The sequence below is a fragment of the Selaginella moellendorffii genome, unplaced genomic scaffold (assembly GCF_000143415.4).
Source record: "Selaginella moellendorffii unplaced genomic scaffold, v1.0 SELMOscaffold_8, whole genome shotgun sequence".
Lineage (NCBI taxonomy): Eukaryota > Viridiplantae > Streptophyta > Lycopodiopsida > Selaginellales > Selaginellaceae > Selaginella > Selaginella moellendorffii.
Window position 1 is genome coordinate 2,200,563 of NW_003314269.1, and position 26,235 is coordinate 2,226,797.

At 44.2% G+C, this 26,235-nt stretch overlaps 6 protein-coding genes across 8 annotated transcripts; 4 read left to right on the forward strand and 2 right to left on the reverse strand.

Moving 5' to 3' along the window:
• Window positions 1-962: 962 nt before the first annotated feature.
• LOC9632097 (dihydrolipoyllysine-residue succinyltransferase component of 2-oxoglutarate dehydrogenase complex 1, mitochondrial) lies at window positions 963-3,195 on the forward strand. The gene is made up of 13 exons (XM_024671999.1): window positions 963-1,090; window positions 1,142-1,193; window positions 1,285-1,324; window positions 1,374-1,444; window positions 1,501-1,572; window positions 1,654-1,709; window positions 1,764-1,808; window positions 1,871-2,125; window positions 2,184-2,278; window positions 2,333-2,423; window positions 2,483-2,593; window positions 2,652-2,846; window positions 2,908-3,195. The coding sequence occupies exons 1-13, from the start codon at window positions 1,007-1,009 to the stop codon at window positions 3,097-3,099; spliced, it is 1,359 nt and encodes a 452-aa protein (XP_024527767.1). The 5' UTR covers window positions 963-1,006; the 3' UTR covers window positions 3,100-3,195.
• Window positions 3,196-3,232: 37 nt separating this feature from the next.
• LOC112345376 (pentatricopeptide repeat-containing protein At3g02330, mitochondrial-like) lies at window positions 3,233-5,860 on the forward strand. Of its 2 annotated transcripts, none has more exons than XM_024671998.1 (2): window positions 3,233-3,341; window positions 3,392-5,860. In XM_024671998.1, the coding sequence occupies exon 2, from the start codon at window positions 3,571-3,573 to the stop codon at window positions 5,809-5,811; it is 2,241 nt and encodes a 746-aa protein (XP_024527766.1). In that variant the 5' UTR covers window positions 3,233-3,341; window positions 3,392-3,570; the 3' UTR covers window positions 5,812-5,860. The 2 variants fall into 2 exon arrangements, with proteins under 2 accessions (XP_024527766.1, XP_024527765.1); XM_024671997.1 differs by having other exon boundaries at window positions 3,240-3,341; window positions 3,396-5,860.
• A 2,955-nt stretch (window positions 5,861-8,815) lies between these two features.
• Window positions 8,816-9,389, forward strand: LOC9632098 (40S ribosomal protein S30). Its single transcript, XM_002966985.2, has 3 exons — window positions 8,816-8,863; window positions 8,921-9,058; window positions 9,149-9,389. Exons 1-3 carry the CDS (start codon window positions 8,860-8,862, stop codon window positions 9,193-9,195), a joined length of 189 nt encoding a protein of 62 aa, XP_002967031.1. The 5' UTR covers window positions 8,816-8,859; the 3' UTR covers window positions 9,196-9,389.
• A 135-nt stretch (window positions 9,390-9,524) lies between these two features.
• Window positions 9,525-13,481, reverse strand: LOC9635407. Its single transcript, XM_002967335.2, has 12 exons — window positions 13,204-13,481; window positions 12,617-12,902; window positions 12,479-12,554; window positions 12,305-12,361; window positions 12,133-12,249; window positions 11,465-12,073; window positions 10,960-11,390; window positions 10,798-10,897; window positions 10,646-10,705; window positions 10,509-10,592; window positions 10,326-10,442; window positions 9,525-10,262 (listed from the first exon to the last, which is right to left on the reverse strand). Exons 2-12 carry the CDS (start codon window positions 12,706-12,708, stop codon window positions 9,966-9,968), a joined length of 2,040 nt encoding a protein of 679 aa, XP_002967381.2. The 5' UTR covers window positions 12,709-12,902; window positions 13,204-13,481; the 3' UTR covers window positions 9,525-9,965.
• Window positions 13,482-15,024: 1,543 nt separating this feature from the next.
• On the reverse strand, window positions 15,025-17,854 carry LOC9632099 (probable arabinose 5-phosphate isomerase). Of its 2 annotated transcripts, XM_024672333.1 has the most exons (7): window positions 17,130-17,854; window positions 16,625-16,848; window positions 16,377-16,560; window positions 15,896-16,324; window positions 15,699-15,827; window positions 15,467-15,643; window positions 15,025-15,384 (listed from the first exon to the last, which is right to left on the reverse strand). In XM_024672333.1, exons 1-3 carry the CDS (start codon window positions 17,733-17,735, stop codon window positions 16,404-16,406), a joined length of 987 nt encoding a protein of 328 aa, XP_024528101.1. In that variant the 5' UTR covers window positions 17,736-17,854; the 3' UTR covers window positions 15,025-15,384; window positions 15,467-15,643; window positions 15,699-15,827; window positions 15,896-16,324; window positions 16,377-16,403. The 2 variants fall into 2 exon arrangements, with proteins under 2 accessions (XP_024528101.1, XP_002967382.1); XM_002967336.2 differs by having other exon boundaries at window positions 15,699-16,324.
• Window positions 17,855-17,931: 77 nt separating this feature from the next.
• Window positions 17,932-20,237, forward strand: LOC112345411 (pentatricopeptide repeat-containing protein At4g02750-like). Its single transcript, XM_024672115.1, has one exon. The coding sequence runs from the start codon at window positions 17,932-17,934 to the stop codon at window positions 20,176-20,178; it is 2,247 nt and encodes a 748-aa protein (XP_024527883.1). The 3' UTR covers window positions 20,179-20,237.
• The last annotated feature ends 5,998 nt before the right edge of the window (window positions 20,238-26,235 follow it).

A 26,235-nucleotide genomic window follows, 5' to 3' on the forward strand; every position in this document is an offset into this window, starting at 1 on the left:
CTCAGCATCGAAGAATGTCGAGTTTTTGTACGGTTAGGATCGTCTAAAACCTTAAAAAGTAGCATATTCTTTTCAAATAAACTTTAAGGTAAAGGAGTTTCTTTTTGTAGTAGGACACCTAAAGTAAATTAATTTTTGTCGACTTGACGACTTTAACTTTGTTTGCCAGTGCAAGTTGTATTTATTTTAAGAAACCTTTACTGTTTTAGTAATGTATTGATTTGGTCATGGATGCTAAAACATTAGCTAGAGTTTACATGTTAGTGATTTTGGTTTTCGCTTTGTTATTTTCACTCAAGGTATATAATCCAGATTTTTATCTTATTTTCTTTCTTTTCCTTTCATTTTTAATAGGCTTGCAATGGGTTTTCTAAATCATGTAGTAATTCTACAGTCAATTTTGTTGGTGTTCTATGGGCATTTTGTGCCCCATCACAGTGGTTTCAAAGTAACTTGCCTCTAGGTTCTAAACTAGGCAACGACAATGGCAAACTTGTTCTTGGGAGTGATTTTTGGAAAACATGCCAGCAGTATTTAGTGGATTCCAACGGAATAATTTCGGGACTTTGTTTAAATGAGACAGGCTACCATATTTCTGTAGTGTTCCCCTTGGATAATTTTGTCTCAAACGAGAATGGTTATTTGGTTTTTTGCTAATGTAAGCCAAGTCATTCCTCTAATGTAGCAACACACTCCCATAAATTTTTGAATCAGTACTGTTAAACCAAATGTAATTCCATTTACTAATAAGCAGCTATTTAATCAGCAAATATCTGATATCCTGCCTGAAAGTAGTGCTCCACCTTTTACCACTCTTTGCAATGGAACTCAAATTCGTATCATAGGTTTTGCTGTTAAACTGTTCGTACAGTACGGTAGGAACTAACCGGGTGTTTGTTAAGACAAATATATTTATGCTAATCATTTGGTCTTTATGTTCCACGTGGCCTAACAGGATTAGGGGCGCCGGGCATAAGCCCTAACTCTGGGATCTAGGTCTTGATTGATGGAGCGCTGTCGAGCTCGTCTCGCGCGGAGCCGCTCGCCGCTACTGCGATGGTATTCCGCGGCCTCCAGGGATCCCTCTCAGGTTTGTCGCATTTCGATCGATCCCCCGAATTCGAGCTGTCTGTGTTTGCAGCAGCGCCTGTGCTTGCTCCACCTGAGGAGCTACCTCCACACGGAGTGTGTAGGTACGCCGCCGCCGCCGCCGCCGCCTTTGATTACCGCGATTGCGCTGTGGTTTGACTGGAAATCGTGCTTCTTCTGTGTGTCTTTTGCCAGATTCTCCGTTGCATTTGCGGCGATCGCAAGTATGGAACAGGTATGGGTGGAAATCTCGCGGCTTTTGTGTGAGTGTGGCATTTTACCAGGAAAGTGGTGTTGTTGGATCGAGTGGAATCGGAGTTCCAGAAAATCCCGAGACGGGGATTTGCTGCTGGGGGTAAGCTTCAAAGCCGAGTCCCTCTTTTGCCGATGCTGATTGTTCTCACACAACAGGGGAAGGTGATATCATTGTCCCTTCAATGGGAGAGTCGATCTCAGATGGGAGCTTGGCTTCTTTTTCTAAGCGTGAGTATCACGTCTTGCTTTTACTCCTTTCCTTTTTTTTTATCGTGAGGCGAAAGCTAACCTCCTTGACAAATATTACAGAGGTTGGGGATGCTGTTAACGTTGACGATGTGATTGCACAGATAGAGAGCGAAAAGGTTTGGATTTTGTATGCATTCAAGTTAACGTTGCAGCTCTTATGGCGACTCTAGGTGACTATCGATGTTCGCAGTCCTGTTGCTGGCACTTTGAAAGAGGTACTATGCTTTTGTTTCTTCTGGGGTAGTGGAAATATATATATACTTTTTTTCTTCTACAGATCGTTGTCAAAGTCGGCACGACAGTGAAGCCGGGTGATAAGATTGCCTTTGTTGCGAAAGGGGATACTTCTGGTAAATCTTCCGCTCCACCGCCGCCGCCACCAAAGTCTGAAGAAAAGCCGTCGCCGCCTCCCAAAGAGGCAACAGCAAAGTCAGCTCCACCTCCTCCGCAACCGCCGCCGCCGCCGCCGCCACCGTCCTCGCCGCGGCCTTCAACAGAACCACAACTACCTCCTAAAGAAAGGGAGCGACGAGTAAGCGTTTTCCCATATGTCTCTAGGGACATCAGTAACTATTGTATTTTTTCCACAGGTTCCCATGACGCGCATCAGGAAAAGAATTGCCACTCGTCTAAAAGATGCTCAAAACACCTTGGCGTTGCTCACGACTTTCAACGAAGTTGATATGTAAGAGTAGTATTTGTTTAAGTCGAGCGCTTATAGGAGGCTTTATGAAAACAGGACAAATGCAATGGCTTTGCGTGCAAAGTACAAGGACGAGTTTCAAGAAAAACATGGAGCAAAGCTTGGGTTCATGTCGGTGTTTGTCAAGGTATTCGGCGTGGATTGCGTAATTCAAGAGTTTCTTTTTGCTGACAGACGTCATTTTAGGCTGCTGTTAGCGCTTTGCAGGCGCAGCCCGTTGTAAACGCTGTGATCGACGGAGATGACATCATTTACAGAGACTACGTCGACATCAGCATTGCTGTTGGAACTCCAAAGGTATTGTCATGTTCTCGGAGACTAAAAAAAACCAATTTTGTTTTTCCACGTTGTGCAGGGCCTGGTGGTTCCCGTGGTCAGGGGTTGTGAGAAGATGAACTTTGCAGATGTGGAGAAAACAATTGCCAAGCTCGCGAAGAAAGCAAACGACGGAACCATTACTATCGATGATATGGCCGGCGGGAGCTTTACCATCTCCAACGGTGGAGTATACGGCAGTTTGATCAGCACACCCATTGTCAATCCTCCTCAGGTTTGGACCTTCACATCTCAGAAGACCTTGTTTTCATTGAATTTTTGTTTTTGTTTTCCAGTCTGCTATTCTTGGAATGCATTCCATCCAGAAGCGTCCCGTGGTGATTGGCAACGAAATAGTCATCCGACCGATGATGTACATTGCTTTGACATACGATCACAGGCTGATCGACGGCAGAGAGGCGGTTCTTTTCTTGCGGCAAGTCAAGGACGTGGTTGAAGACCCAGCTCGTTTGGTTCTGGACCTCTAAAACGATCTGGTACGCGGCTTTGATTTTTATCTAAATTTTTGGATCCGTAAATTTCACTCGCAATAAAACTCAACCCGGTAGTGTTGTGTTTTTCCAGTTCATAGCTTTTCTTATGTTTTTTGCAGAGAGAAGTTAGGGCCCTTTATAGGTAGAAGAAGAGAGGCGAGTTTCTGTGAGTATGGCGCGGCATTTTGGTATGTTTTCTCTCTTCCAAGAGAAAGGATGAGCCGGCACTATCAGATGTAAGCCTCGAATTTTTTCTTTCATTCTAGCATGCTTAACAACAGTGAAGCCAGAGAGACCCACATCCTTGCGAACTTAAGCGAGGAAGGCAGGACAGGAAGCTTGGTCTCTCAGCTGAGAGCTTGCGGCAGCTCACGAGATTTACAGAGAGGCAAAAGACTTCACGCAGCGGCCGTGAGATGTGGCCGGGAGGATTCAGACATTTACGTTGCGAGCTCGCTGCTAAACATGTACTTCAGGTGTGGAAGTGTCAGGGACGCCGAGGTGGTGTTCCAGGGAATTGCTTGCCAGAATGTGGTGACTTGGACGACGCTGGTCTATGGATACAGTGAGAATGGACAGGGAAGCTTGGCTTTGCAGTGCTTCTACAGGCTCCAAGAGGAAGGCTGTAAGCCAAACGCTCGGACTTTTGTGGCTGGAATCAAGGCTTGCAGCAGCGTTGCTAAGCAGGAAGAGCTCGAGGGTGATGGACAGAAAGAGCTTCCGAGAAAAGAAGCAGCACTTAAGGCAGGGATTGCTGTCCACTTGCGAGCTGGGAAAGCTGGGATGGATACAGGGATCTTCGTTTCAAATGCGCTGGTGGATATGTACTCCAACTGTGGAAGCATGTTGCTTGCTCGAGAGGTGTTTGAGAAGATCAAGCTCCCGGATGCGGTGTCGTGGACCTCGTTGATCATGGGCTACGCGGAGAATGGAGAGGAGAAGGTGGCGCTAGAGATGTTTGAGAGGATGCAGAGAAGGGAGAGCTATTGTGCTCCAAGCGCTCGGACGTTTGTTGCTGCTCTCAAGGCTTGCTCCGGCCTGGTAGCAGAAGATGGGCAGAGGCTTGCTGCTTTGGAGAAAGGCATGGTTCTTCACTCGCAAGCTGCTTCGTTCGGGTTTGATCTGGATGTGTTCGTCGCCAACACTCTTGTGGACTTGTATGGGAAGCTCGGGACGATGGTTGATGCTCGGAAGGTTTTCGACCGGATGGTTCGTCACACAGTGGTTTCCTGGACCGCCTTGATTCTGGGATACGTTGAAAACAACGAGGCCGAGGCTGCACTGGATCTCTTCCCGTGCATGATCGCGTCGAACTCCCGGCCGGACGCGAGAAGCTTCGTAGCGGCAGTCAAGGCTTGCACGGGCGTAGCAGCCAAAGAGGATGGATCTCGAGTCGATCATGGCAAGCAGCTTCTAAAGGTGGCGGCGCTGGAGATGGGGATGTTCTTACACTCGGAGGCCATGCGACATGGTTTGGGCTCAGCCTTGGTGCTTGGAAACGCGCTGATTCACATGTACGTGGAGTGTGGAAGCCTCGTTGACGCTCACAAGGTATTCGAGAGGATGAGGCTTCGCGATCTCGCTTCATGGACTGAGCTGATACTTGGCTATGCAGAGAGCGATGGAGGGGAGCTGGCTCTTAGCCTGTTCGAGCAGCTCGTCGATCGAAACGGCTGTGCTTCGTTGGACGGCCCCGTCTTCGTTGCTGCTCTCCAGGCGTGCTTGAGCTTGTCGGAGAAGGAAGCAGGGACTGCAATGGATGGCAAACTTCTCAAGGCGAAAGCTCTCGAGCGGGGTATGGCGATACACACCTTGGCAACCAAGGCGGGGCTCAAACCCCACGACCTCGCCTTCGTTACAAACTGCCTGGTGGATCTCTACGCGAAGTGCGGCAGCATGGCGGACGCAAGCAGCGCGTTCCTCTCGATCGACTCGAGCTCCCGCGGGGTAGTGGCCTGGACAGTGCTCATACAGGGACACGCCGCGGCCGGAGATGGCGTACTGGCTTTGGAGATGCTCCAGCGGATGAAAGCCACAGGCATCGCCCTCGACGTGAAAGCTCTCGCCGCGGGGCTCAAGGCTTGCGAGGCCATGGCGGACGTGAGCGCTGCCAAGCTACTCCACTGGGAGATATGCCGGCTGGGGATGGAGAGCGATCCGGTGCTCGGGACTTGCCTGGTGAGTTGCTACGCGAAGTGTGGGAGCCCGGCCGACGCGCAGCAGGCATTCGACGCGCTGCCAAGCCGGGGCGTGGTCACCTGGAACGCTCTCCTCGCGGGTTACAGCCACCAGGGAATGACCAGCCGAGCTCTCGGCCTCCTGGAAGCGATGCGAGAGGAAGGCGTGCGACGAGACGCGGTGAGCTACCTCTCGGTGCTCACGGCGTGCAGCCATGCCGGGCTGGTGGACGAGTGCCGGGAGAAGTTCGAGGAGATGCGCAGGGAGGAGAGGGTGGAGGCCAGGATCGAGCACTACCACTGCATGGCCGATTCGCTGGGGCGCGCGGGGGAGATCGATGAAGCGGTGGCGATGGTGAGGGGGATGCCACACGAGGCGAATGAGGTTACGTGGAGGTCGGTGCTGGGGGCTTGCGCTCGATCCAAGAATGTGGAGGTGGCCAAGGTTACGTTTGAGCTCTCGGATCGCGCGAAGGACGATGCCTCTGGCGCGGGCTATATGCTCATGGCAAACACTGTGCAAAGTTGAGAGACAAACTATATTCTAAATAATATTCTTACAAATTTTGAAAGTTAAACCCTAATCTAAAAGCGATCTATTTAGGTCTGGGCTGCCTGAAATTGACTGCTTTTCATCTTCCGAAATTGACAGGCTCTCGTCAGGGATGAAGACGGGCATTGATGGAGGTCCTTACAAGGTAGTTGATAACATTTGTGTAGATTTGTACAAGGTTTGGTGTACATCAATTGAATCGTCATGGCGGGTAAACTTCGTTGTTACAGTTCAGGGCAGTAGGTTGGGATCCGTCTACCACAGTGATGTTCACGAAGGGGATAGAAAATAGGTTATCCTTGCAGGCAGCATCTCATGGCCTGGATTTGGAGTTCCAAGAAACAGTTGTATGATGGCTCTTCAAAGGAGCCTGATATCTCGTATGCTTCTAGACAGCCACGATTAGCTCTGGAAGTGGCCTACAAAAATGAGAATCTAGAAACGCTGGTAAAGTAGCAGACTGGAAGCAGTCGAGGGCCTTCCTTTCTCTTGGGGCTATGACATGGTAAAAGTAATAGAGAAATCAGAACAGGTACAAATGGCAATGTATTGGGTTCAACCATAAGTAATAAACGTCAGCCATTTCAGCAAAGAGCAAAGGAGCTTATTTTATGACAAAGACTAAATTGCACTTTCAGTTGTCTAACAGTGGTTGACGATTTTAATGTCGAGATAAACTTACGAGATTTAGGAGAACACATAATTGGGTTACTTAAGGATGAAGCAGAAGAAAATCATAGGATGGTGATGGAATCTATCACCGTTCACTCATTAATGACAATAATTCTTGCTAAACAAGAAACGAAGAAATGAAATAACACAATTCAGTGCATTGGAGTTAGACTGTCCCTATGGTTTTGTAATAACTGTAAACCTTCGTTACATGTTATAAGAGAATAGTTTTAGAGATTAAGGCCAAGGACCAAAATTGAATCTTTTTAATTCTAGTTCTCCAATATGAGTGTGAGAATAAAAAAAGAAGCTGAATTCTCCACTATGAATAGAAAGATTATTCTGTCAATATTCTCAAACATTGAAAACCATAAAAGATAAATCTAATGTTCTCAAACATTTAAAACAAGAAAGCCTTTGTATAATCTACAAATTCGCTTTGATATGGTGCCTTTTGTTTGTCATCTCCTCATGGTGTTTTTTGTCATGTCTCCTCATGAAGGATGAAGGGAATGCCATGGTTCCCCATGGTTTCATCCTTTTAAAATAAATAAGGTATGAATGCCAAGAGCTTTTTGCTCTTGCATCCGTCTTTTCTTCCTTTTTCCGGTTTAGAAAAACGAGTGTTTTGCTTGTGATCCTTCCTACCAACCAGAGCGTAGATCAATCCAAAACGACTGAAAAGCGTACCTCCTTCCGTTCCTACGTTCCGAGCTCAAGGTTAGCCTCCGAGGTGGAAGGCTAGTTCAAACGAAAGTTATAATCTCTAAACTCAGGAAGTGGTATTTACCTGGACGTCCGAATCGTGTACGCAAAGACTAGTTCCGGAGTTGGCTGTCGCAGCCACATGCTTATACACCTCACGGCTCCTAAAAACTGCTCCATTAGTCGCTTGTTCTTTCTATCAAGCACGAAAACTTACCGGTGGACGTGCTTGATGCGGGGCTTCTTCATCCCAAACTCGATGATCCTCTGGATCTGTTTCTCCATTTCTTCTCGCTTCTCTATTGCTGCCCCCAGCCGAGCAACCCAAACATCTCCAGGATCGAACACGGTGTCAGGACGACACACTGGATCCACAACCTTGGCTTGGTCTCGTTGATAACCCTGCTCGATGTAGTCGCTTCGACGTGGATCGCGACGGCAGACTGAAGTTCTTGGCGGCTCATCTGCAAGCTCGTGGACGTGCTGCATGGGAGCAAAGCCATGGAAGACCGGAGGATACTCCACCGTGCTTCCCCGGATCTCGTCCTCATAAGTTGGCACCTCCATCAGGTGGTGTTGAACTGGAGCCCCAAAGATTGGATCCACGGGGCAGACACCGCCGAAAAATGCCGAAGGAGGCAAGCGCCTTGGAGGACTGGCATTTAGCTGCGACGGTTGAAGATGCTCCTGCTGCTTCTCTCGGACGAAGGCACCGAGCTTGTCCCTGAGCCGTGCATCCTCTATCTCGCTCAAGGGAATTATGCTATCTCGCTTGCTGCTGCTGCCATCGCCAGGAAAATTGCTGCTCCCGACGTACTCCACCAAAATGCTGTCAGCCACCTTGTCTCTCCTCCTCTTGCAGAGTATCCAGATGCTGGTGACGATGGCCACCATAGCGAGCAGGAACATGACGATGCCTGCCGCGAGCAGCCCAGGCGGCGTCGCAAACGCTGCAGCTGCCGCTGCTGATGGCGATGACGACGCCGGAGGGGGAGCAATAGTGGAGGAGCTCCAGCCGAGTGACGAAGGCGGCGATGGCGGCCTTGGTTGCCATACTATCGTGTCGTGAGCGGGAGGTGGCGGCGGCCCAAACCTCCTTGGTCGCCAAGTGATTGTATCGGAAGAAGGTGGCGGCCCTGTAGCTGGAGGATGGCCGCTGCTGTGCCTCGGCTTCGCTGGTGGGGACTTGGGCTTGACCGTCTTTGCTGGAGGCGGCGGCGGTGGCGGCGGCGGAGATGACGCCCTCCTTGGCGATGGTTTTTCGCTCTTGGGCGGCGGCGCGCTCCTCCTCCTGTTGTGTGCCTGATGATGCGACGGCGCCGGTGGCGGAGTGGCGGCGATGTGGCGAGCCATAGCGCTAGCGTCTTACCAGAGAGAAAAATGGAACTCACCGCTTCTAGCTCAAAACTCGCCTTTATATTAGGGTTTCTAGGGTCTAAATGAGGCACCTTTTATACCTTATGGCCGTTTCACCGTCAGATCTTTCCCCATCCGGACGGTCCAAATGAAATTTTCATCTGGTTTAGGACTAGATTAATGTGATTAATTGAGGGGCCGTTCGATAATCAAATTCAATAAGGACCGTCGATCGGGGACACAAACATAGGGCAAATTTAGGGCAGGAAGAGTTTTGCGTGCGCGAAGAGGATGAGTAAGTGGGCGCCGGTTTGAGAGCTGTGGTGCTATAGTCTGGTGTGGTTTGTCGCAGGTAAGGTGCACGGATCTTTGGCCCGGGCGGGCAAGGTGCGCGGACAAACGCCCAAGGTCCAGAAGCAGGACAAGAAGAAGAAGCCCAAGGGCCGGGCGCACAAGCGGGAGCAGTACAACAGGCGCTTCGTCACGGCGGGTGAGTGGCAATCGCATTCTCGAGAGCTGGAAAAGCCTCCATTCTTTCATTCTTTCTCCTTGTTTTTGCTCACGCTTCTCTCGTTTCCAGTTGTTGGATTTGGCAAGAAGCGCGGCCCCAATTCGTCCGAGAAGTAAAGAGGATGAGATTGATGTTCTAGAATTTTTGTTCTTTGTATGAAACGCGATGTGAGAGGTCACTCAATTGCAAGACACTCTTTAGTGTGGATCGTGGTTATAGAAGGCCTTCAAATTTCTCAATATCTTCCAGCGGAGATCTATGTTTTTGGGCTGGAGGAGATCACAAATGCAATGGATGCAAATTGATTTTATTATCACTGAATGTGTGTTGGAAAAGATGTCCCAAGAGGAAATGTATGGAAAATGTGGTTCAACTCGTACGGTGGGGTAAGTCGTGCTTTTATTCCTTCCAGGATCTTCCCAATGTCAATTTTTCTCCATCAATGTGAGATTTACGTACTGGGCTTCTATTTCTTCAGGGTGACCATCACACTTTAAAAGGTCCCAAAACGTCCCTGTTTTGATGTTCTGGCCTCGGCTGCAAGCATGAGGTCCTTGCCCGAGCACAAGCGTCAATGCCCAGCGAGAAAGATCGATCGAGACCCCTCTTGAATGAATGCCACTAACAGTTTTGGCGATAGCAACGCCAACTTCTTCTTCGTCTTCGCGACAGTAAATGAGTGCTCTTTTCACTCCATTATATTGGCGATCAGTAAGTAACTTATATTGTACAGATACACAAAGGTGGCGGCGACGGTGGCAGCGAGGCAGCGGCGGCGATGGTTCTCTCCTTTTTCTCTGTCCTGTGTCACAGTGACTTGATCAGGCTGATCAATCCTCGAGCTTTCCCCGGTTTGATTCTCTCTCGTTGGACCGGGCTTTTGCTTCTACGCTGTCAACAAGTAACGAAAGTTGAAGTCATATGGCATCACCTGGAGGGGCGGCGATGGCGAGCAGCGCCCGATGCATCTCTGGAGCTCGCGCTGGAGGTCGCCCGGGAGCTGGTCGCAGATCCACTCCACCAGGGACTCCCTGTCCTTCGCAAACACCCGCAGGTTCCAGTCGAGCAGCTTTGGGATGAGGACTTTGCCTTTGCTCTGGCTCACTCCCACCGCCGCCTGGAGGTACTCCTTCTTTGCGGCCTCCAGCTCGTTCTCCACGTCGCCAGCTGTGTACACGCGAACCTGGAAGAACGTTCCGTGATTTCTTTCCTTTTTTCTAAGACAGAAAAACAAAGACAAACTTACAGCTGGTGAAGACTTGCTACCGCAGCAAAGTGCGAAGCAGACAAGTGGCTCGGGCCACTCAAGTCCCAAGTTGTTCTGGATGTGTGCCTTATCTTTACTTGTTAGCTTTACAAAAGCCTGGCAAAGCAGAAAGATCCATCCATCAGCCGTGACTTGATTGGTATAGAGGAGAGAATAGCTTACTTGTTTTGAGTGGGAGGGAAGGCGGAGGATAAAGTGCTCGATTGCAAGAGCGTTGAGTGTGTATCCTCCGACATTTAGCGTTGCCTGGAGATGAATGAAAATGGGATTAGCAGATCAGACACACTTCTATAGCATACCTTCCGCATAAGCCCAACAACTTGATGAGGACCACAAGGGATCCCGTATTCGAGAAAAGCCTACACAAGCATGACGGAAGTGTGAGCGAGTGGAGTCGGGTGTAAAGCGAGAATTAAAAACAAGACAAACACGAAGCCGGACAAAAACTTACATGCATCATGCATGCGTTGTATACGTTAATCCAAAATGCCAGCTTCTGCTGTCGAGTCATATGTTGTAGATCGACCCCCGCCAGCTTGCCTATCAAAACTCTGCATCGATTGCAAGAAAGAAAAGAATTAAGTATCTGGAAAAGATACAATCACAATCTCACCTCAGTCTCCGGAACAAGGATGCCGAGTTTGGTATCCTGCTGTAGTCAAAGGAATCGGCACCAATGTTCTGGAAGTGCCTGTAGGGACCGACGTCCCGAGACTGACATCCTTGGCAGCAGACTCCATATGGATCACGGTCGAGCTCGAGTGAGAAATCCGAGGCGTTCTTGGCCGTCGTGTAGCTGCTCGAGGAGGAGCTCTTTGTCTGCGAGCTAAAGCTCGAGAATGTGGACCTGGAAATAACGGACGAGGCGTCCGAATCGGAGAGCGAGTACAGTCTCGTCATCATTCCGTAGATTCCCATCAGGCACTTCACCAGCTCTTCAGAGACCCTGTTTGGTCCGCTCAGCTTCGACTTCTCGGCAGAAGCAGTAGGAGTGGGAGGTTTTGCGGAGACTGTTGGAGCCTTAAAACTTGTATGAAGCTCGGTCTGTAAATAAAACCATACTCGTGTCACTCAACCAAAGAAAAGCAAAAGTCTGAATAAACTTACAAATTACGTACCTTCGGTGTGGTGCTTGCTGGTAATAGTTCCTTGTCCGTCTCTTCTCTGGGAAATGTAACAGTCTCAACGTCCTGATTGGCTTTCTTGAGCTGTTGCTGCTGCAGATTCTCCTTCTCACGTTCTTCCTCTTGAATGACGGATAGCTTAACGTTCGGGCCGATCCCAAAGTACTTCTCCCTGACACCTTTCACGAATCCATTCGAGTTGAGCAGCTGAGACTTGTGTAAATTCCTGTTCGTGGCTTGATCCGGATTGGATACCTCGTTGGCTATAGATGCCTTTTGAACTTGCAAGCCTTTCTTCTTCACGCTTTCAGTAGCCACTTCCTGCTGTTGCTTTTGTTGCTGGTGTTGTTGGTCATCCTTTCTTACCGACGGCAGTAGCTGTGCGATCAAAACGTCCTTCTTCCCTGCTGCTGCTCGCTTATCTCCGGCCGAAAACAGCTTGGCTTTCCTCAAGCTGGCCGCTGCATCGGCTTTCTGTTGTGAAGAGAACATTGACGTGTAGACGGCTTCATCGGTTAAATCCTGTTGTAAGCACAGTACACGGTCCTCCAGCCGCACCACCTCTTCTTCTAGGACTGCTACTTCGGCCAGGAGCTTCCGGGTCTGCAGCAAATAAATGAACATATTAATGCCTTTGCTCAAATTTAACTCTAGAAGCATACCTTAGCCGGAAGATACTGTGGAACTCTGGGTATCGCCCCGATTGGTCGATTGAAAGCTCGCTGCAGTGCCTTGTGGACATTTTCCTCTTGGATCAGCTTCCTTCGCAACCCCGCGACCTGACAAACACACGACAAAAGATATCAACCATATGAATCCAGAACGTAGACATACATCTTGCTCCAGCTCAATTCGCCGCTCCCTAAGCCCATTCCTTCGCCCGACAACGACCTTCGAACAAAAAAAGTTATCAGATCTCGACTGATCACGGGAATGCAACAAGAAAAAAAGAAAAAGAGAGAAAAAAAGTACTATCAAAACGCGCAAGGAGCAAGAAAAGAAGCTTACATCGTTTTTGCTCCCGACTCTGGTGTGCCTACTTCTACCTTGCAGCATTGACACTCTCTCCGGTGCATAAGCTGCTCTGAAAGATCACGATGGAAACAATTGAGAAGCTTTAAATTTGCGGCAAGAAGAAGAACTCACCTTTCTTGGCGAAAATCCGTGAATCCCAATTTTATATCAGAAGAACCCAGGCCCTGGACAGCACTCCACGCCGCTGCTGCGCGAACCCCCATTCGCGAATTCGTATTCTTCGCTTGCGACAAGGCTTCTCCTTAGCATCTTCTAACTCAATGAAAATCAGCACCGTGTTCTTCCATCCATTCCTTTCTGGCCAGACGCTACGAGGATTGCCGCATCAGCTGCCCCTGCCGCTTGCGCGAATGCCCCAAATTTGCGATCTCTTCGTACCGTAGAAGGAACTCTGTGGCTGGAATAATCAAAGGATTTGTCCAGTTCTTAGCTCCAGCAAGGAAGAAAAGGAAAGAAAGAATCAAGCGATCACTTCGACCAAATTCTCGAGAAAAACAGGATATACGCAACCAGGACGAGGAGCTACGCTATAATCACTGGTACTGCCTCCAATCTTTTTCACATTCGTTCACGCCTTTGGGAGAAAGAGGGACAGAGTACACGGCACAGCGATGAATGAATCGGAAACCGATAGAGGAATGAAAGCAAGAAATCAAGAAAAGAGAGGAATGGAGATGATAGAAACCTCTCACGCTTACATTTACGATCACCGCCGGCGGGCGGCATAGCCTCCTCCACTCGCCGTGCTCGCGCTTCCATCACCTGCATTGGCCGACGACGCAGCTCAGCATCTCCGCGGATCGATCGATAGCCGGGAATTTCCCCCGCAATTCAGATCTATCGGCGGAACGGCGCCGGATTGGCGCTCGAAATATCGGTCAAGATCAAGATCGCGAGCTCGAGCTAGCCTAGAGCGCAAGAGAAATATGCCCGTTTGCTTTCCTCCCCGTGCTAGAGCAAGCCAGGGCACGCTTTGCTTTCCTTGCTTTGCTTTGGTTTTCTTTTTTTCTTTTTTACCTTTCACCTCTCCCGCGTGGCAACCCCGCCGCCGCTGACCGGCGGGTAATCTTGCCGACCGGATCTTCAGACCGGTGGTCGGCGCCACCACTTAGATGACCGTTGAGAACAGTTCGGAGGTTCGATTCCCAGTACCCGTAACGAACTTAATTAGTTTGTGATCCGACCGGGGATCGAATCCCATCACTCTCAAAGAGCATATTAAAATTTCTTGTAGCCATGCAAAACAAACGCATTGAATCTTACATGAAAATTTTACATCCTCTCCTGAAAAACAAGGCATATGCAACCACATGGTTGTGAGAAGTTTACTCTTAGTTTTTGCATTTCTTGGCCTTGAATCAAGGCTAATGTTTTGGGTATGGTAGCTTCCAAACATCCCCCTGCTTGCAAGGTGGCCCAGGGAAAACAAAGTAATTTGCCTGAAAAGACATGCATAGCTAGAGCTAGGCTTTCTCTCAAACTATATAATCCTCTACAAAAAGTACACAAAGGGACAAGATCCCAAAACCAAATCAATTCAAATGTGCTGGTGTGGTGGTGTTGTTAAAAAGAGCCCAGACTTGAGATCATCCATTGTTGTGTTTGAGAATAAAAAACAGTTGACCTTGTTTGTGAGTGTTGAGTTTTGTTTTCCTTGGACAGCCAATTTGGGCCTGTCTCTGGAAATCTTTTGCTCCTCCCTCCTCATGGTGCAATTGCTTGCTTGGTGCCCCACAACATAGCTAGCTCAATCCTGTCCAAGGAATAAAGAGGGATGGAGGTGGCCTGGTCATAGTCCACAGCCAAGAAAAATGGTCAGACAAAATTTTCACAGCATGCAACAGTGATCTAACTAATTTGTAGAGACAGCAGGCAGAGATATTGGATTAAAAAATTATGGGCAAAGCTGCCAATTCTCCATTCACCTCGAAAAGCTGCAATTTTTCATCTTCCTCATAATTTTTTCATATTTTTTCTCTGTTTTCCTGGGTGGCAGTAACATCTGGGCTGAGCGATCAGTTTCGCAGTTGCTAGCTGCTTCTGCTGGCTGGTGTAAGGTTGTAGAATGGGACCTGGTTCATGAAGTCCTGGTGTGTGCTTAATTCTCCTCTGAAGTTTCCCAAATCACCCAGGAACAAATACCTGGCAAATTTTCTCTTTGGCTCTGCTTTGGGAGTAAATGATTGCTGGGAGCAGCTGGTCCTGCCTGGCTGACTGCCCAAGAAGCAATACAAAGAAAACACCAAGAGCAGAGAATGGTCCTGATGATTCGTTTCCAGCACACGCGTGCACCATCCAAGTTTTTCACCCGCATGTTTTTCGTTTTTACTTTTTACACTGCAGCTGCTGGAGATCAAAAATACTTTGCGATAAAGCAGACAAAACATGATTCGCTCCCTCGACCCACAAGGCAAAATCATTGTGAATTGTTCTAAAGCCGATGGTGAAGATCATGAAAATAAGAATTCGATGGAGTGTGAAGGAGGGGCGATCGATCACCCAGTCAGTGTTGAGAAAAGTTTAGAAAGCCAGCGAGCACATGTTCACCATTACTCTGAGGGTGGTACAAAATGCAAAAGGCCACCCTTTTAAGCCACAGCTTGTTTGTCCGTCGTGTGTGTTTCTAGCGTCCAAAGCTTTGAAACATGGGAATATGGACGGCTATATCTCCACAGTCCCTTCCAAAAGAGATCTTGAGAGAGGTACTGGAAACCAGCTCGCTTTCTCGTAGCGAATCTCTCGACTCCGGTGGCTTTTTATCTGTAAACCTCACGATCAGTGTCCGAGAACAATCTTATAAGAAAAGCTAAAGCGGAGCGACGAGCACAGGTCCTCGGGAGGAGATCTAGCCGGGCACAGATCACCAATCTGATATCGTACTGCAAGCGCAACAAAGAGAGTGAAAGAGAGAAAGAAAAAATCGAATTAAAACCAGCAGCAGCAGGAGCCAGAGCAAACTACCTGGCATTGTCTTCACAAATTAACAAATGCGGAGCTCCATCGCAATCAGCCCCCTGAATTGAGCCGAGCAATTGGTAGGCCTCGTTGACAGCGACTCGAGACAGCGGTGATCCTGATGTACGTCCAGAATGACACAAAACCCTGTTGGCGATACTGATCTTCCTCGCTGTCCATTTACTGTAGAGGCCAGAATAGTTAGCTAGAGAGCGAGGAGCGAAAAGCTCTTGCAAACCTTACAACGGGGAGCGTTCGCCAGTTTACGCTTCTGCGAAGGATCAACGTTTTCGTTTTGCTATTTTTGTTTTTGTTTTTCTCTTTTTCTTCCTGGGAGCAGCCCGATTGTGTGAACTGCTCGTCTTCCCTGTCTCTTGTGCTAGGAAAGTGATCAGTTCTGGAGCATTTAACTGATGAGTACCTTGCTTGCTTTACCAGTGAAGCTGAAAGAACTTGCAGGAGCACCATGCTCTTGTTTGTCTGAAGTAACACGAGATTCTCACGAGAGTTTTTCTTTTTCTTTCCTTGCCTGCCTGCACGAATTCTCAGCACGCCTTAGAAAAAAAAAAACAGGAAATGAAAGAAACTGAGCTTTCCCGACCAGAGTAATCCATGCTGGTTATGCAGCCCCTGAGAGCTTTAAAACAAACATCAGAAGGCACACGAAAGTCATACCAAAGCAGATCTGAGTGCCGAAAACAATATGCCAACAGGGCAGAAGGATAGTTAAATTCATTTACCGGTAAGTACTAGAAGAAGTGGTCCATATGATAGCGAATAAACGCCTTCGCCTGAGAAAAACTTACAAACCGACACAGAAGCGAAGTTGTAGAGTACAAGTGTTATTGTCCGGCAGCACTTTTCCTGGAGAACCACAGTTTTGAAACTCAGTATCTAGAAGCCACCGAGAAGTAACCTGTGTGTGTGTGCGAAGTTATATAAGTCACAGGCCAGCGGAAACCAAGTCATGAAGCTTAACGATCCCGATTACAATGCCAGTTTCGTCCACCACGGGAAGAAATGTGACGGGGGATGGAGGCCCTTCCATTATCTGCATGGCATCGACAGCCATCGCATTTGCCGTTGTTTTTCGCGGAGATCTGGAGAAAGAAAAAGAAAACAGCTATGACAATGACGAGAGAAGCTTGGAGGTTTCCTGCATACCTGTTGCACATCTCCCCGACGGTCAGCTTGAAAACCTCCTCCCTCTTGGACTTGAGTGCTCGACGGAGATCACCATCGGTAAAGGTACCAAGAAGCTGCCTGTTGTCGTCGACGACGAGAAGACAACCGCAGCCCTTTGCAGAGAGTTCCAAGAGCTGCTCCATTATCAGATCGTTTTCCTTGCATAGTGGAAGTTCGTCTCCTTTCTTCATGACATCTCGAACCTTAGAGATGGATGATAGAAAAAAATCGTCAATCTACGATGGTAAAGATATAAACAAGAAAATCACGCAGAAAAACGAAGAGAAAAAACAACAAAACAAAGAGAAAAGAGACAAAAGAAAACAGAAACAATTAAAAATCCGGTAACCAAGTAGCTACGCTACGAACAAACCAGACCAAGTCTTGGAGGACAAAAAAAACAGCTTTGAAAGCCGAGATACGAAAACAAACTTACAAACCAAGCAACAAGAGAAAAGAGAAAGAAAAGGAAGAAATCACGTACTCGAAAGATGAGTCTCTTGCCAATGCGACCAGCCGGATGATTGAGAGCATACTCCTCCCTAGTCAGATTCTTCGCTTGCATGAGCGCAATCGCCACCGTATCGCCAAAGAGCATCTGGATGGCGGTGGAAGTCACCGGCGCGAGATCAAACGGGCAGAGCTCCCTCTCGAGCGGCAAATGGACGTGCATGTCACACACCCGGCTAAGCTGCGAGTTTAGCAGCGAAGAGATCCCCACCACGAACGCTCCTCTGGCTCTCAAGCACGGCACTAGTCTCAAGAGCTCCTCGGTAGCGCCACTCTTGCTCAGCAACACCACCAAGTCCTTGGATCCCACCATGCCAATGTCGCCGTGCAAGGCATCCGTGGGGTTGAGGAACACCGACTTGGTGCCCGTGGAGACGAGCGTCTGGGAGATTTTCTGGGCGATGTAGCCGCTCTTGCCCACGCCGGAGAAGAATATGACGCCCTCGGCGGCCAGGCACAGGTCCGTGAAGGCCTGGATCTGGGCGTAGTCGAGATTGGCGAAGAAGAAATCCAGGTACTTGTGCTGCTCCTCGAACAGCTGCTTGATCTGCGCGGTCCCGGAGACGGCCAGCGCCCCCATTTCGATCGCGAGCGCCGGGGATTCAAGCGCGCGCGGATCTATACCTGGATGGAGAAATGGCGCCTCCCAAATCAAAATTCCTCGCGCCTTGCCGAGCTCACTCTCACAGTGGAATGCGTCTGCCCTAAAAACCTCGCCGACGTGGCAGGATCTTAAAGATACTGGCGGCATATTCGACTTTTTTAAAAAACATGATATGCTGCTCAAGCTTAGTGGACGCGCGAGAAGCCAAGAGGCCCAGCGGCCCTGTGTAGAGAAGGAAGTGGTCGATCGCTACGCACGGGTGATAAAATTGTGTGGAGTCTCCAAGAATCTCTCGCAAGCCACACAGCTCCACCGGGAAATCCTTCTCCAGGGACTAGATGGCAGCAGATATCTTTGCAATCTCCTTGTTGACATGTATGGGCGGTGTGGGAATCTCGAAGAAGCTTGTTTTGTTGTCTCCAACATGCCGGATCCGAATGTTTTTACTTGGAACATTGTCCTTGCAGCAGTTGCCCGGAATGGGTTTGTTTTGGAAGCGGTTTTGATATTTGAAACCCTGCCGGAAAAGAACATTGTCACCTGGAACATCATGGTACAGGCATTTGCGAGAAGCAGAAATCTGCAAGAAGCTAGAACTTATTTTGAGAAGATGGAGGAGAGAGACCAAGTTTCTTGGAACTTCATGATCTTTGCATATGCCCAGAAAGGAGATATTTGCGAATCGAGAAAGTTGTTTGATCTAAACCCGTGCAAGGATGTTGTCTCGTGGAACACCATGATCACAGCATATGCAAAGAACGGGGATATTTTAGAAGCTCGAAAAGTTTTTGATGAGATGCCAGTAAAAGACACAGTCTCGTGGACGGCAATGTTTACTGCTTACGCGGAGAAAGGTGATTTGGATCAAGCAAGGCTGTTGTTCGACTCCATGCCAAATCGAAACACCATGGCTTGGAACTCGATCATTGGAGCCTACGTTCATCACAAAAAGCTGGAGCAAGCACAAGATCTTTTTGACAAAATGCCAAAGCCGGATGTAACTTCATGGAACACTATGATCACAGCTTATGCCCAAAGTGGTGGCCTCGTCAAGGCAAGAAAGATTTTTGACGAAATGCCTCGGAGAGATTCCGTTTCTTGGAATGCAATGCTAGCCGGGTATGTCCAGCACGGGCTCGTCAAAGAGGCAAGTCTCTTCTTTGAGAAAAATCCCATTCGTGACGAAGCATCATGGAACACTATGCTTGGAGCGTATGCCCAACAAGAAGATATAAAGGCGGTGGAAAGGTTCTTCAATAAAATGCCCAAGAAAGATGTGATCTCATGGACGACAATGGTGGGAGCATACGCTCAAAGTGGCGATTTAGATCAAGCCAAAGAAACGTTTGATTCAATGCCACAAAGAAATAACATGTCCTGGAACACGCTCATTGCCGGTTATGCTGAGCGTGGCGACTTGGAAATGGCTGGAAGTGTGTTTTCCGCAATGCCTTCCAAAGACACAGTATCTTGGACGGTGATGGTCGTGGCCTACGCTCAAAGTGACCGGCTTGTGGAAGCTAGAGCCATGTTTGATAAAATGCCCCACCAGGACGTGGTTGCATGGACGAGCATGGTGACGGCCTACGCCCAAAGCGGGGATCTAGTTGAAGCCCGGCACTTATTTGATAGGATGCTCGAGAGAGACGTGGTGTCTTGGAACGCGATGATCGAAGCTTATGCTCGGCGTGATCAACAAAAGGAATCAATGAGGCTCTTCGCAACAATGGACTTGGAAGGGTTTCGAGCAAACCAGCAAACTTTCCTCGCAATCCTTGAAGCTTGCACGACTCTCTCCGTGCTGGAAGAGGGCACCTTGATCCACGGAGAGATGATCCAAGCCAGGCTCGAGGCTGGAACTCTGGCTGGAAACTCGATCATCAACATGTATGGCAAGTGTGGAAATTTGGATGCAGTGCTCGAAATGTTTGAGAAGATGGCTGGAGATCGAGACCTTGTTACTTGGAACACCATGCTTTCGGCATTTGCCCAGGCTGGGTGGAACAAGGAAGCCCTTGATTTCTTTGGAAAGATGGACATAGAGGGCATCCATCCGGACGAAGTCACTTTTATGAGCATTCTCTCTTCGTGTAGTGCGGTGGGATTACTGAAAACTGGAATCAATCACTTCGTTTCTATATGTGGTGACTACCACCTTTTCCCTATCTTGGACCACTATGTGTGCATGGTTGACCTCCTTGGACGGAGTGGACGTCTTGAGGAGGCGGAGGACTTGGTCAACTATATGCCATACGAGGCAGATAGTACGGCGTGGTCAACTCTACTCGGTGCATGTAAAATGCATCGGGACACGGTCAGAGCAGCCCGAGTGTTTGAGATGGGCAGTCATTTAATCAAAGAAGAGCAGTCAGCTCCATATGTATTGATGTCTAACACAATTTTGTCGATGTCAAATTAGACATTCAGCTGAAAATGATGCTTTCTCTTTTACTTTTAAAAGTAAATACACAAATAAAATTCATATACAACAAAAAAAGATTTTAATCATAATTAAAATATCTATATCTGTTCTATCCTGTTTTCTTCTTATTTTCTCTTGTTGCTACTCTTACCTTTGCTTTTATGTAAATCCTTTCATGATATATAATCTCAATATTTTTAAAATTTTCAGTAAAATGGGAGAACTATGTAGTACCATAAAATCTAGTTTTTGTATAGCATTATAGAATTTATTATCATTTTACTTAATTATTATTTTGGTATTTTCTTCTCCATTAATTATCTTCTCTTTCATGTAGATATTTTAATTATGATTAAAATAGTTTTTTTTATATAGTGGTATATTAATTTCACTTGTGTATTTACTTTGAAATTTCTTAAGATATCAATGGGTTCTTTTTTTTAGCTCCAATCAGATTTTATTACTGTGTGGAAGTCATATCAAGTGTTAGAGCAATATAATATAACACTTCACTCATAACTCCAATAAATTATTGAACACCAACTACTTCTTGGTTTCAAATTAAATTTTAGTATGCTAGCAAAATTTAATAACATATGATCTAAGTTTTGTGGCTTCCTCAACCAAGTTAGACTTCAAAGCACCATGTAACCTAATTAATTTTCTACTTTAACTTATGAGATTAATTTTACTATGATACCTCTTTCTTGGTTTTCTATATTCTTTAGAACCTTGATCTCTTTGTTTAACACTTCACTAGCATGTTCAGCAATACTGATCAAAAGCACATCACCATTAATAAGTTGTAACAATTGCACTATGCTTAACATCAAAGTTCCAAATGGTAACCATTAATATTTCATAATACAATGTAGTTCATAAGGGATATTTCCACCTTGGCATTTGTGAGGATATCAAAGATCTCATGCTTTATTATCTAAATCTAATATCTTTCATGATTACCAATGTTTTTGTTATTTATTTTGATAATAAGAAGAATATCAATTGAGACATCATCATTAAACCTTTGTTCCTCATCTAATGACCCTAGTCTTGGAGCAACCAACACATGAGTAATATGTTATTACAATCAAGATTGAAGTCATATATTAATAGTATCTTTCTAATGCTAAAAGACAATGTCTAATCATGAACTACCTTTGGATATATTATAGCCATAAAGATCACTTATAGGAGTAATGTCCTTATCCTTGCACTTGCTATTAGGCTCATGGAGAATGAAAATATTCATTTCAATTAAAGAGAATAATTTGATAAAAAATCTATAAGGGTTTAGAGGGAAAGAGCCCATAAAAAAAATGTACCCCCTTTTCCAATTAGTTAAAAAATTTAGAATATTTAAAGTTATCATTTTTACATTTGACTAATACCCAAGATGAATGACCTCACAAGAAGTTCAAATTCAAAAGTTTACATTTGATATTACAGAGGTATCAGATTTGAATTTATTGATTGATTAAAAGAATCACACCATATGTTAAAATTAACATTTAGTATATTTAATTTGGTCCAATTGGGTTTGACATGAGGTAAGGTGTCAAAAGATTAAAGCTTTTGGGAGAGGTGTAACTCTTAGCTTTTGTTCACGAGGGTATGAATTTTTAAGAAAGCGTAATAAGTTGTAAGCAGAAAAAAAAAATTAAAAATTTGAGAAATGATTCATAAGAATCCAAATCATCTACAATATTTTAAATTAAGTATCCTAAAACCTTTAACCAATTAATAAAGGGAGTGCACTTTTTCTTATAACCACTTTCCCTTTATATTTGTCATTTTGAGTTCATTCCTTCTTTATGAATCTTTAAACATTTCTAAATTATTACTCAATTTGAATTCATTAAGTTTAATTTCTCTTTTCAAGTTTTAAGTGATAGTGGTGTTGATAAAAATTTCATTGACAAAAATTTTTCTCTTTATTGTGGCATTCTTTTTTACATTGTTCAACTTGTGTTGAAGTGATGGATGGTCAATAAATTTCTTTTGGGCTCATCAAACATAAATTAAGTTGGTATCTTTATCTCAAAGACCTTTATCATTTTTTAATCTTTTTTGATTTGATCTTGTGAATTTAATAGTGTAATAGATGTGGTTTAATGATTGAAAAAGTTTCCCTTCATTTAAGTATTATTCTCATGATTTTTTAATTAAAATTTAGCATATTTCTTCATATAAATTTTGAAATGTTAGTTATCAAAATTTTGATTTTGTCTTTGTAATTGTTATTCATTTAACATCAACTTCATTTATTAGGAACAAATCCACTCTTACCTTAAAAGTATGCTAAATTTGAGGATATTTTTTATAAAGGAGATTTAACATCTTGCCATTGTATCAACCTTTTAATTATTCTATTGATCTTGTAGAGGGGTAAATTATCACTATAAGTGTGTTATAACTCCTAAATAATAGGGAGTTTAAGTGTCTACAAGATATTAGAATTAATTTTAATCAAGTATGCTAAAAACTTTTTTTGTATGTACAATATGCATTAACAAACCAAATGCCTTAACATGTTTTACATAAACTCCTTTAACCTCTTTTTCTTACTCTACTGCTTTGAAAAATCTAGCTTTATGAATTATATTAATTAATCTTCCACTTCCTCAAGGATTTGATAATGTTTTTATTGTGGTCTACCAATTTTCCCGAATGAAAAATGTTTTACCATATCAAAAGATTATTGATGAATAACAATTGGCTAATCTTATTTGCAAGATTATTCATCTCTATAGACTATTGAACAATATTATTAATGATCAAGAGCCTTAGTTTATTTCCATCTTTCATTTATATCAAAAGCAAATTATCAACTTCTCACCATCCTCAAACAGATAACTAATTGAATTATACTATTCAAAATTTTAAGTAGTAATATGGATTTTTTATTTTCTAATAATAAGATAATTATGTTTTTCTCCTTTTTTTTATTGAGTTAATTATAATAATTTCTAGCACTCTTTAGCACATAATATCTAATTTTTTGTTAACTATGGTTTTTATCCTTGTGAGTAATATTCATTTCCTTTATAAATGATTCTATTATTGCTTTGTTACCACTTGGGATTCTTTTCATAAGGAAGTTCATCATTATTTTTCTTGTGTTCAAACTGCTTATTTCTGTGCAATTGATAATTTTCTCTAACTTAGTCATTCTTTCCAAAATGGATCAATAGTTAAGCTTATTAAAAGATTATATTTCTGTGTTCTAAATTTGATTATTAATGTCTAGGTCCTTTTTTTTGTGCTCTTTTGCATCTCTAAAATCATTTTTCGATTCAATCTTTCACCATTCATGGGCTTTCATTTTGCACTTTATTAAAATATTATCATTTCTGATCCCATTTATATTTCAACTTAGTATTGATATCATAAACTTATTATTTGGCCTTAGTCACTCTTTTAGAGATTGTATTTAAGAATTTATTTTCCAATTTGCTTATACTTTTGAGCTAATTATAAATTTTATCAGGCATTTAAACCTTATTTCACACAAATTTAGTTACTATTTAGTGTTCAGCATCAAAGGGGATGATGTTATATATTTACTATATCTTTTTATTTACTAACGATTATATTCATTAATTTTTATAATAGTAAGAATTGAGCCTTAAACCTTTAATGATATGTTATTCATATGGAAGGGATCTAAGATTAATATAGACTCATACCTAGGATGTGTTGAAGGTTTTGAAGACTTTATACTTAGAATGTTTAACATAAATCCATTTTCCTCCTTTATTATTTAATATTTCTGTGAATTTTATTATATCTCCTTCTCTCCACAATGAGCTCTTGACAATATATACTTTAGTATTTTATGTTAATTTTTTTAATAATAACTTCATAATAAAGTTAAGAAATATAATTATATTTAGCAGTAATAACCCTAAGTAGAACAAGTGGATCTTTAAATATTTCTTATAAGTATTATGTTAGAATTTATCAAATAAAAATAAAATAAAAATAATAAATATATATAATAATATAAAAATAATTTAGTGGTGTGAGATCTAAGTCTATAGCTATAATACTGTATACTAATATTACTATAGTGGGCTTTTGATACCTGTCAGATTGATTTTAATTTGGTATATAAGTGGCTAAGGTTGTTTTAGGCTAATTAATGTGTAGATTTCTGTATTCTTTTTCTATATTCCATGCACTTATATTGGAGAAGATGAGGGGAAATCTTGATTATCTCTAAGAAGTGCTTGGATTTAGAATTTTGGTTTAGATTTAAATTTTGCATACTCTAGATCTCACTTTCTTTATAACTTTTTCAATTTCTTCTTTTGCAGCAACCTTCTTCTTTGACTCTAGAGTAGTAATTGGTGCAAGTTATATGGTTGCAAATAAAAAATCACACTCAATTGACGGTGACATTCACAATACTATGTACAACTTTCATTTTTACTGCCAATCTCCACGTCCAACTGGAATTCTTCTATGGGAATATTGGGGATGATGTGTACCATTAGTTTAATCATTTTATGGTGATTATTACCTATCATTCTTGGGATAATACTTGGCATTTATGTAAGTTTCCCAAATGTTTCTAAGGGATAGCATTGCAATGGTACAATGGTTTAAATGTAGCCACTTGTGCCAATTGGAGCATTTTCCCAAATATTTTTAAGCACACATTTGGATAGTTTGACGATTGTGATGATGACTGACTTTATTGATGATGTCTTAATCCACTCGGAGGGGATTGTATATAACTAATTTTTTCATTTTACTTTAGTCACTTAACCACACCTTCAACACTTGAAAGAGTCTCACTCACAACCTTCATAAGTTTTATTCCGGACTTGGCTAACCCCGAGAATGACATTTATACCACTAAACCTTTGCACTTGGTCCAAGTGCTCCACATGTCCAATTCGATGATTGACACCCAAAGGTACCACCGATATATCAGTCTATTATGTTAAGGCCATGCCCATTCATTTTTTTTACACCGGTGATCCAACATTACTTACATCACAGCCCCGTCTCTCAAAGACTGAGGCATCTGTCCATAAGTGATCATCTTAGATCCACTCCTTAGCATCCTTAGGATGCTCGTAGACATGGGGAATAACCATCCCTAATATCTCTTTTTCAGTCCCTACCAAGTCCCTTTCTATCCATAGCCGTGTTCACCAACATTGCCACTAATTCAAGGCCCATAAGCCTGATGAGTCAAACTCAGTCTTAGTCTCGGACTCATACTCGGACTTGGTCTTGGTCTCAGTCTCAATTCCATCTTGGACTCCACCTTGGGTTCCATTTCGGACTCCATCTCGAACTCCATCTCGGGTTCATCTCGGACTCCATCTTAGGTCCATTTCGGACTCCATCTCAAATCCATCTCGAACTCTATCTCAGACTATATCTTAGGTCCATCTCAGAATCCTTCTTGAACTCCATCTTGGATTCCATCTTGCATTCCATCTTAAGTCAATTTTGACATTTCCACATGTAATGTGTTCATCCTTTTGTGTCCCTTTTCTAAAGACTCACTTATTGCTCGTTTTGAGCTTGTTTATCGAGCCCTTCATTGGGAGTTCCACTCCTACTCTTGACTTTTCAAGTTAAAGCTTTTAGTTCAAATGTATTACGTTCATTTGGTTTCCACTTTGGCCACTACCATGTGGCACCCTTTCGACTCCACTTTTGGGGCTCTGGGATTTGTGTCTCACATAGATGTGGGAGGAATACATTTGTGATGTTTGGAAGATGTTAAATCAATTGTAGAAAGTTAATTTAAAGCTAAAGTAGTCAAACTACATGTTTGGGTTTAAGGACATGACTTATCTTGGATATTGTATTTCTCATAAAGGTTTGAAAGTTGATTTTGACAAATTTGTGGTTGTTTTAAAGTTACTTATTCCAAAGTGTGTGAATGATGTGCAATGCTTCTTGGGCAAGATGCAATATTCAATCATTTTGTTGATCATCTTTTGGATTGCACTACACTATTGTGAGCATTGTTGAAGTCATTAAAATTATCTTCCATTTGGTCTGAGGATTGTGAACAGGTATTTATTA

Excerpts from the sequence above, each read along its gene's own strand:
- LOC9632097 (XM_024671999.1), top strand. The coding sequence starts at position 1,007 with ATGGAGCGCTGTCGAGCTCGTCTCGCGCGGAGCCGCTCGCCGCTACTG. Across the intron at positions 1,325-1,373 it reads CGATCGCAAGTATGGAACAG|GAAAGTGGTGTTGTTGGATC; the intron begins GTATGGGTGGAA and ends GCATTTTACCAG. Across the intron at positions 1,573-1,653 it reads CTTGGCTTCTTTTTCTAAGC|AGGTTGGGGATGCTGTTAAC; the intron begins GTGAGTATCACG and ends CAAATATTACAG.
- LOC112345411 (XM_024672115.1), top strand. The coding sequence starts at position 17,932 with ATGCTGCTCAAGCTTAGTGGACGCGCGAGAAGCCAAGAGGCCCAGCGG.
- LOC9635407 (XM_002967335.2), bottom strand. The coding sequence starts at position 12,708 with ATGGGGGTTCGCGCAGCAGCGGCGTGGAGTGCTGTCCAGGGCCTGGGT. Across the intron at positions 12,074-12,132 it reads CACAGTATCTTCCGGCTAAG|ACCCGGAAGCTCCTGGCCGA; the intron begins GTATGCTTCTAG and ends TATTTGCTGCAG. Across the intron at positions 10,593-10,645 it reads TTGTTGGGCTTATGCGGAAG|GCAACGCTAAATGTCGGAGG; the intron begins GTATGCTATAGA and ends ATTCATCTCCAG.
- LOC9632099 (XM_024672333.1), bottom strand. The coding sequence starts at position 17,735 with ATGGGGGCGCTGGCCGTCTCCGGGACCGCGCAGATCAAGCAGCTGTTC. Across the intron at positions 16,849-17,129 it reads GCAAGAGACTCATCTTTCGA|GTTCGAGATGTCATGAAGAA; the intron begins GTACGTGATTTC and ends TCCATCTCTAAG. Across the intron at positions 16,561-16,624 it reads GTCGGGGAGATGTGCAACAG|ATCTCCGCGAAAAACAACGG; the intron begins GTATGCAGGAAA and ends TTCTTTCTCCAG.
- LOC112345376 (XM_024671997.1), top strand. The coding sequence starts at position 3,322 with ATGAGCCGGCACTATCAGAT. Across the intron at positions 3,342-3,395 it reads ATGAGCCGGCACTATCAGAT|AGAGACCCACATCCTTGCGA; the intron begins GTAAGCCTCGAA and ends CAGTGAAGCCAG.
- LOC9632098 (XM_002966985.2), top strand. Across the intron at positions 9,059-9,148 it reads CAGGCGCTTCGTCACGGCGG|TTGTTGGATTTGGCAAGAAG; the intron begins GTGAGTGGCAAT and ends TCTCGTTTCCAG.